The sequence below is a fragment of the Nerophis ophidion genome, linkage group LG29 (genome assembly GCF_033978795.1).
Source record: "Nerophis ophidion isolate RoL-2023_Sa linkage group LG29, RoL_Noph_v1.0, whole genome shotgun sequence".
Classification (NCBI taxonomy): domain Eukaryota; kingdom Metazoa; phylum Chordata; class Actinopteri; order Syngnathiformes; family Syngnathidae; genus Nerophis; species Nerophis ophidion.
The window spans coordinates 4643734-4654483 of record NC_084639.1 but is presented as its reverse complement, the minus strand read 5'-3'; the positions used below and the strand labels follow the sequence as shown (position 1 = coordinate 4654483).

General features: G+C 35.8%; 1 protein-coding gene across 1 annotated transcript; it reads left to right on the top strand.

The window, feature by feature from the left end:
• The first annotated feature begins 2962 nt into the window (after positions 1 to 2962).
• Positions 2963 to 10727, top strand: ube2a (ubiquitin-conjugating enzyme E2A (RAD6 homolog)). Its single transcript, XM_061891552.1, has 6 exons — positions 2963 to 3158; positions 5545 to 5625; positions 5701 to 5726; positions 9690 to 9779; positions 9854 to 9942; positions 10021 to 10727. Exons 1-6 carry the CDS (start codon positions 3115 to 3117, stop codon positions 10147 to 10149), a joined length of 459 nt encoding a protein of 152 aa, XP_061747536.1. The 5' UTR covers positions 2963 to 3114; the 3' UTR covers positions 10150 to 10727.
• The last annotated feature ends 23 nt before the right edge of the window (positions 10728 to 10750 follow it).

The following is a 10750-nucleotide window of genomic DNA, read 5'->3' as shown; positions in this document are numbered from 1 at the left end:
CTTTCCTTAACACGGATCAATCGTCCTGTCCCCTTAGCAGAAAAACAGCCCCAAAGCATGATGTTTCCACCCCCATGCTTCACAGTAGGTGTGGTGTTCTTGGGATGCAACTCTGTATTCTTCTTCCTACAAACACGACGAGTTGAGTTTATACCAAAATGGATACATGGATGATACAGCAGAGGATTGGGAGAATGTCACGTGGTCAGATGAAACCAAAATAGAACTTTTTGGTATAAACTCAACTCGTCGTGTTTGGAAGAAGAAGAATACTGAGTTGCATCCCAAGAACACCAACTGTGAAGCATGGGGGTGGAAACATCATGCTTTGGGGCTGTTTTTCTGCTAAGGGGACAGGACGATTGATCCGTGTTAAGGAAAGAATGAATGGGGCCATGTCCATCCATCCATCCATCATCTTCCGCTTATCCGAGGTTGGGTCGCGGGGGCAGCAGCCTAAGCAGGGAAGCCCAGACTTCCCTCTCTCCAGCCACTTTGTCTAGCTCTTCCCGGGGGATCCCGAGGCGTTCCCAGGCCTGCCGGGAGACATAGTCTTCCCAACGTGTCCTGGGTCTTCCCCGTGACCTCCTACCAGCTGGACGTGCCCTAAACACCTCCCTAGGGAGGCGTTCGGGTGGCATCCAGACCAGATGCCCGAACCACCTCATCTGGCTCCTCTCGATGTGGAGGAGCAGCGGCTTTACTTTGAGTTCCTCCCGGATGGCAGAGCTTCTCACCCTATCTCTAAGGGAGAGCCCCGCCACCCGGGGTAGGAAACTCATTTCGGCCGCTTGTACCCGTGATCTTGTCCTTTCGGTCATGACCCAAAGCTCATGACCATAGGTGAGGATGGGAACGTAGATCGACCGGCAAATTGAGAGCTTTGCCTTCCGGCTCAGCTCCTTCTTCACCACAACGGATCGATACAACGTCCGCATTACTGAAGACGCCGCACCGATCCGCCTGTCGATCTCACGATCCACTCTTCCCCCACTCGTGAACAAGACTCCTAGGTACTTGAACTCCTCCACTTGGGGCAGGGTCTCCTCCCCAACCCGGAGATGGCACTCCACCCTTTTCCGGGCGAGAACCATGGACTCGGACTTGGAGGTGCTGATTCTCATTCCGGTCGCTTCACACTCTGCTGCGAACCGATCCAGTGAAGAGCTGAAGATCCCGGCCAGATGAAGCCATCAGGACTACATCATCTGCAAAAAGCAGAGACCTAATCCCATGGCCACCAAACCGGATCCCCTCAAACTGGGGCCATGTATCGTGAGATTTTCAGCCAAAACCTCCCTCCATCAAATGAGAGCTTCGAATGGTTGACCAAATACTAATTTTCCACCATAATTTACAAATAAATTCTTTAAAATTCCTACAATGTGAATTCCTGGATTTTTTTTTCACATTCTGTCTCTCACAGGTGAAGTGTACCTATGATGAACATTACAGACCTCTGTCATCATTTTAAGTGGGAGAACTTGCACAATCGCTGGCTGACTAAATACTTTTTTGCCCCACCAGTTTCATATACGCATTCACCGAACCCTTCTCTAGTGAATAATAAAATGTTGTTTTTTTTCAAATTCAAGACAAAGTAGTATGTTCTTGGTACCACTTTAGTATGGGGAACATATTCTAAGTAACAAAGACTTCATTTAGAGTTATTTGGTTAGGGTCAGGGTTGGAGGGTTAGGGTTATTATAAGGTCATGCCGAATAACGCATTAATAAGTACTTAATAATGACTAGTTAAGAGCCAGTATGTTACAAATATCAATCAATCAATCAATGTTTATTTATATAGCCCCAAATCACAAATGTCTCAAAGGACTGCACAAATCATTACGACTACAACATCCTCGGAAGAACCCACAAAAGGGCAAGGAAAACTCACACCCAGTGGGCAGGGAGAATTCACATCCAGTGGGACGCCAGTGACAATGCTGACTATGAGAAACCTTGGAGAGGACCTCAGATGTGGGCAACCCCCCCCCCCCCTCTAGGGGACCGAAAGCAATGGATGTCGAGCGGGTCTAACATGATACTGTGAAAGTTCAATCCATAGTGGCTCCAAGACAGCAGTGAGAGTCCCGTCCACAGGAAACCATCTCAAGCGGATCAGCAGCGTAGAGATGTCCCCAACCGATACAGGCGAGCGGTCCATCCTGGGTCCCGACGAGCGGTCCATCCTGGGTCTCGACTCTGGACAGTCAGTACTTCATCCATGGTCATCGGACCGGACCCCCTCCACAAGGGAGGGGGGGACATAGGAGAAAGAAAAGAAGCGGCAGATCAACTGGTCTAAAAAGGAGGTCTATTTAAAGGCTAGAGTATACAGATGAGTTTTAAGATGAGACTTAAATGCTTCTACTGAGGTAGCATCTCGAACTGTTACCGGGAGGGCATTCCAGAGTACATTTGCATGTTAATAAGCAACTAATTAATGGTGAATATGTTCCCCATACTAAAGTGTTACCATGTTTTTTTTTTACTGGTGCACAAAATGAACCATGCATGAACATCATCTTGTTCAAAAAAACCAAAAACAAAACAGCGCATAAACTCACAACAAATTACACACCTGCAAATCAGTCAGCTGATAGAGAGAAGTTTGTATTCATACGATGAGTCGGATGTGTTTTGACCTCCGCCGAACCCCTGAGGCCGACTCACCGAACCCAGGTTAAGAACCACTGTGCTACCGCTTGTCCCTGGCGCAAAAAAAAGGCTGTTTTAAAACCACCAATAGAAAATACATGGGTGCTTGGTGAATGACGTAATCGCCTATGGAATCTTCCATTAGTAGCTCAACTGTGGTCGCTTTAACGTGACAATATCGTACTTTAGACTCCGGATTTTCCTATATGTATTCATTTTAAGACGTAATTTGAGGATTTAAGTCAGTGCGTGTGTTAAGAAACAGGAACTAGATAGGGCCAGCGAACCCCTTTTCTACCAATAATGGTAGCGTCCGTGTGCTATCGGAGGTAGCCAAATATTTGACAAACCAATCGCGGTGTGTGTCCACCACCAGTTAGCCTAAAGTGTTTTCAAAGTAATCAGGTATTTTAAGAATAAAAAACACACTTCCAGTCGATCGGCGAGCAGGATGTCAACACCGGCGAGACGACGCTTAATGAGGGATTTTAAACGGTGAGCGAGACGACAATAACAAGTGGCTAAAGGTTAGCATAGCCCGGGCTAGCCTGTCAGCGTCGTCGAATTGTGACAACTTTCCACGCGGGTTTTGTCTCACGCCGGCGTGATTTTTGTTGTTTCGGTGGAGTTTAACAGCGTTGCGTGTAAAGAAATTAAAAAAAATACATGAACCTTACGTTGCTAAGAGCGTTAGCAGCTTGTAGCTAAGCGATTCGGGATTCCTGGTGCTACGTTGCCGTACCTTACGTAAATGGCGCTTCCGAGTTAGTAATTTGGACTTTCATGATTACTTCAAGGACCTGTTTCGGACCATATGGACCAGGGGTCACCAACCTTTTTGAAAACAAGAGCTACTTCTTGGGTACTGATTAATGCGAAGGGCTACCAGTTTGATACACACTTAAATAAATTACCAGAAATAGCCAATTTGCTCAATTTAGCTTTAATAAATATATATATATATATATGTATATATATAAAAAAAAAATCTGTCTGTCATTCCGTCGTACATTTTTTTTCCTTTTACAGAAGGTTTTTTGTAGAGAATAAATGATGACAGAGGAGAAAACAGGAAAAAATTAAAATGAAATTTTGAAACATAGTTTAACACTAAATTGGCCCTAGTGTGTTATTGTGAGTGTGAATGTTGTCTGTCTATCTGTGATGAGGTGGCGACTTGTGCAGGGTGTACACCGCCTTCCACCCGATTGTAGCTGAGATAGGCGCCAGCGCCCCCAAAAGGGAATAGGCGGTAGAAAATGGATGGATGGATGGAGTTTATATTCAATTTCGACTCTTTAAAATTTCAAAATTCAACCGAAAAAAAAGAGAAAAACTAGCTACTGTATTTCCTTGAATTGCCGCCGGGGCGCTAATTAATTTAAAACCTCTTCTCACTCCTGCGCTTACAAAGGCATGCGGTAAAAGTAAAAATGCGCTAATTATTTTAAAACCTCTTCTCACTCCACCACTTACCAAAGGTATGCATTAAAAATTTGAGTGTGATGTAAGCTTGGACCTTAAATCCTACTGAATAGCTTTTAATCTTCTTCCCTTTATGCAATTTCAAATTACCGGTATTGAAATCAGCCTCTTCCATTTCGAAAATGATGACAGGGGAAGTGTCACTCATGACGTCACGAGTTTGACCAGGCGGTAATACTAAGCATGCGCTAATTATTTTGGGAAGCGAGTTTGACCCGGCAGTAATTCAAGGCAGGCGCATACTATATGTCCTGCGGCAATTCAAGGAAATGCGGTATATAAAAAAATGGGTATTTTTGTCTGTCATTCCGTCATATCTTTTTTTTCCTTTTACGGAAAGTTTTTTGTAGAGAATAAATGATGAAAAAACACTTAATTGAACATTTTAAAAGAGGAGAAAACAGGGAAAAAAAGAAAATTTAATTATGAAACATAGTTTATCTTTAATTTCGACTCTTTAAAATTTCAAAATTCAACCGAAAAAAAGAAGAGAAAAACTACCTAATTCGAATCTTTTTGAAGCAATCAAAAAAATAATTTATGGATCATCATTAGTAATTTTTCCTGATTAAGATTAATTTTAGAATTTTGATGACATGTTTTAAATAGGTTAAAATCCAATCTGCACTTTGTTAGATAGAATATATAACAAATTGGACCAAGCTATATTTTTAACAAAGATAAATCATTATTTGTTCTAGATTTTCCAGAACAAAAATTTTAAAAGACATTCAAAAGACTTTAAAACAAGATTTAAATTGGATTCTACAGATTTTCTAGATTTACCAGAATAATTTTTTTTTAATTTTAATCATAAGTTTGAAGAAATGTTACACAAATATTCTTCGTCGAAAAAACAAAAGCTATAATGAAGAATTAAATTAAAATGTATTTATTATTCTTTACAATAAAAAAAATATTTTACTTAAACATTGATTTAAATTGTCAGGAAAGAAGAGAAAGGTATTTAAAAGGTAAAAGGTATGTGGTTAAAAATCCTAAAATTATTTTTAAGGTTATTTTTTCTCTAAAATTGTCTTTCTGAAAGTTATAAGAAGCAAAGTAAAACAATAAATGAATTTATTTACACAAGTGAAGACCAAGTCTTTAAACTATTTTTTGGGACTTTTAAATTCTATTTGAGTTTTGTTTATCTTAGAATTAAAAATGTCGAGCAAAGCAATACCAGCTTGCTAGTAAATAAATACAATTTAAAAAATAGAGGCAGCTCACTGGTAAGTGCTGCTATTTGAGCTATTTTTCGAACAGGCCAGCGGGCGACTCATCTGGTCCTTACGGGCTACCTGGTGCCCGCGGGCACAGCGTTGGTGACACCTGATATGGACTGTACTATTGAAAACGTTTATTAGGCTTACAGTTGTATATTTTTTTTCAGGCTGCAAGAAGATCCTCCTGCCGGGGTGAGCGGGGCTCCATCAGAAAATAATATCATGGTATGGAACGCTGTCATTTTTGGGTAAGTTTTTTTAGTTTACCAGATATACACTTAAAGTTATATAGTGAAAATATTAACTTACTATTATTATTTCAGTCCTGAGGGAACTCCTTTTGAAGATGGTAAGTCATGTCTCATATATGTACATTTAAAGCAAAGGTTCACAGTATTTCCTCATGTGGCGTTCAAATACTACACTATAGAGCAGTGATTCTCAAACTGCGTTACACGCAGGCTCCATCTCGTGCAAACCTGGGCAATAATTAGGACTCAGGGGCCACATAGAGAAAATGTGTCTGGGGGTTTGTGTGTATCTGTGTTTATAATAAATACATATGTATGTATGTATGTATGTGTATATATATACATACATACAATTGTATATATATACACATACATATGTGTATATATATACACATACATATGTGTATATATATACACATACATATGTGTATATATATACACATACATATGTGTATATATATACATACACATGTGTATATATATATACATACATACATACATACATATGTATATACACACATGTATATATGTATATACACACATATGTATATATATATATACATACATATGTGTATATATATATACATACATATGTGTATATATATATATATATATACATATGTATATATATATATATATACACATATATACATATATACATATGTATATATACATATGTATATATACATATGTATATATATATATATATACATATGTATATATATATATACATATGTATATATATATATATATACATATGTATATATATATATATATACATATGTATATATATATATATATATACATATGTATATATATATATATATATACATATATATATATACATATGTATATATATATATATATATACATATGTATATATATATATATACATATGTATATATATATATACATATGTATATATATATATATATACATATGTATATATATATATATATATATATACATATGTATATATATATATATATATATATACACACATATATATACATATGTATATATGTATATATATATACACACATACATACATATGTATATATATACATACATATGTATATATATATACATACATATGTATATATATATACATACATATGTATATATATATATACATACATATGTATATATACATACATATGTATATATACATATGTATATATACATACATATGTATATATACATACGTATATATACATACATATGTATATATACATATGTATATATACATACATATGTATATATACATACGTATATATACATACATATGTATATATACATACGTGTGTATATATATATACATACATACGTATATATACATACATACGTATATATATACATACATATGTATATATATACATACGTGTATATATATATACATACATATGTATTTACATACATACATATGTATATATATACATACATACATACGTATGTACATACATACATACATATATATATACATACATATGTATACATACATATGTATACATACATACGTGCATATATATATATATATACATACATACATATATATATATATCCATACGTACATATATATATACATACACATATATATATACATACATACGTACATATATGTATATATACATACATACGTACACATATATATATATATATATACACATACATACATACACATATATATACATATATACACATACATACGTATATATATACATACATATATACATACATACGTGTATATATACACATATATATATATACATACATACGTATATATATACATACATATATATATACATATATATATATACATATATGTATATATATATGCATATACAGAGCGGTAAAAATCTATATTGATACACACACATACATATATATATGTACACATACAAATATTTATAAACATATACATTTATACACATACATATGTATATAAATATGTATATATTTATATATATACATATGTATTGATACCCATATGTATATACATACGTATATATACACTTATACATGTGTGTGTGTATATATATATATACACACACACAAGTATATATATGTATATATACACATGTATATACATACACATATGTATATACATATGCACATATATATGTATAATTGTATATATATACATATGTATATAAATATATACACATACATGCATATATATATATATACACAAATACATATATACACATATGTACATATGTATACATATAAACACATATATATATATATATACACACACGTATACATATATTCATATATATATATAAACATATGCATATAAATAGAGAGAAAGAGAGCTGTAAAAAAATATATATATTCGTAATAGATTTTTACAGCTGCATATCGATATATATACATATGACATAGATATATATATGTATATATATATGTATATATATAGAGAGAGAGCTGTAAAAATATGTTCTGTGTGCTTTAGCTCCTTTTTTTCTGGCACACCAACACAAAAACACAATAGTATCCGATATAATCCTAGAAACAGACCACTTTATAAAACAATGGAATTTTACGGTTGTTGGTTTTTTTTTTACTGAAATGAGACACCAACCATGTACATGTAGGATTTACAACACTACCACTGAATATTAACAACATATGAACGTTGCTCATATTTTCCTTTTTAGACCTCCTCCTTGATAGACAGCACAATCAAGCAAAACACAACAAACAGGGCAAAATGTGCACACAAAGGTTAAAAAGCCCTCAACAACCTCCAATCACTTTTCTGCAGAATTTTGCTGTAAAATTGTGCTTTTGCGTCCGTCCCGACACCCGTGTCTCGGGCTGGCTGCACTGTAAGCAAACCCTTCTGCCTGGAGTCCTTATGATTACCGTAATAACTTGTATATCACTCAAATGTGCAGATTCCGACCATTAGGTTATTTTATATAGTTAAAGACCTAAGATCACTTGAAAATGACACTGCATGATTAATAGTTTCGATGTTAAACGTTAGAAAAAATGATTTGTAAACGCACAGCGGGCCTTTTCTGCCCAGGCCTGATCGAGTAGTACGCCAAGTTTGAGTCATTATTGAAGTACAGTGTTTTATATTCCTATATTCAAACTGTGTGTAATGTTTGTGTCCAAAAATATTAAGTATATTGTTAAATAAATTCATAGGCCTATTACGCTATTGTATTTCAATGTCTATCATTATGTAGCCAAGCGTTTTCTGAGGTGATGAAAACAGTTTGAGAACCGCTCCTATAGAGCAGGGGTCGGCAAACCAAAATGTTGAAAGAGCCATATTGGACCAAAAATACAAAAACAAATCTATCTGTAGCCGCAAAAAATTAAAAGCCATATTACATACAGATAGTGTGTCATGAGATATAAATTGAATTAAGAGGATTTAAAGGAAACTGAGCTCAAACATAGCTACAAATGAGGCATAATGATGCAATGTGTACATATAGCTAGCCTAAATAGCATGCTAGCATCGATTAGCCAAATATGTCTGATCATTCCACACAAGATAGTAACATCAACAAAACTCACCTTTGTGCATTCATGCACCACATTAAAAGTTTGGTGGAAAAAATGAGACAGAAAAAGAAGTGGCATAAAACACGTCCTAGAATGTCGGAGAAAGCTGTACATGTAAACAAACCACAGTGCCTTCAAGGACAGCCAAAATTAGTAGGACAAAACGGCGCTCGCCAAATACTCGAATCAGTGAAGCATGTTTAATGTAAACAGTGTGCTTTATAACAATTAGGGAGGTTTGTGTCATGTCTGTCCTGCAGAAACCATATTAAAACAAATGTATTTTTTTTTTCCTTTATTTTTTTTTTTTTTCCATTTTTCATACATTTTTGAAAAAGCTCCAGAGAGCCACTAGGGCGGCGCTAAAGAGCCACATGCGGCTCTAGAGCGGCGGGTTGCCGACCCCTGCTATAGAGTAACAGGCACCTGTTACCAAAAAAACAGGTTTTAGATTTGTACAAAATGGTGTTAGTGAAATAAAACCATGGCCAATGTTTGTTCAGTGTCTGCAATTCTGTTTTTTTGGTCCCTTTCAGGGACTTTCAAACTTACCATCGAGTTCACAGAGGAATATCCAAATAAGCCTCCAACAGTGAGGTTTGTCTCTAAAATGTTTCATCCTAATGGTAAGGATATGAATTATGCATTATGTTTTGAACACCTCCCAAAAATGCTTAATCTATATGTGCTCTTTTGGCAGTATATGCCGACGGCAGCATATGTTTAGATATTCTTCAAAACCGTTGGAGTCCCACTTATGACGTATCTTCAATATTAACTTCTATACAGGTGACGGTTGCACACAGACAAAGTAAAAAAAAAAATGCTGTGTTCATCCACTGACATCGCTTTTGTCCTTTATCCAAGTCTTTGCTGGACGAGCCAAACCCAAACAGTCCGGCAAACAGCCAGGCGGCCCAGCTGTACCAAGAAAACAAGCGGGAGTACGAGAAGAGGGTTTCTGCTATTGTTGAACAAAGTTGGCGTGACTGTTGACCACACGTTATCAGCCTGGAATATCATTTCACAAGGAAGGAAATGGATATCCCACTCCACTCAGTATATTATACACATGTCCCCCGACTTGTTTTGCCAAGTTTGTACGGTTTGTGGCATTCACTTCTGCAGAATGCTGTTGTTGGCCTAAAGTATGTTTGTTATAATGAAGTTAATGTACCTTGTTATATCTGGGTTCCTTACTCTAGTGGCTGCTAACTGTACGTGCTTGTCTGGTTTGCTGTGACGATTCCTATTTTTTAATGAGTGTTGCTCTTCCTGTTTTTGCTTCACTTTTTAAAATTCTGCCTTTTGGAAAGCCTTTCAGTTGGGACTGAACCCAACATGGAGATTCACCCCTCGAACACTGTTGCCTTTTCTTCTAGGTTTGAGTGCTACACAACACCTTATTAGGTATCATGAACTAAAGACTGAAGATATGTAAGCTATTTCACAATCATACAAAGTGGCGGTCACACTGAACTGACCATACAAGATTTCAGTTCCTTTGAGAGTTTGCACTTGGTAACCCATGTAACAAAGTGTACATTTTCTTGTAAATAAATGAATATACATCAGACGCTTGTTGCTTTTTCACTTC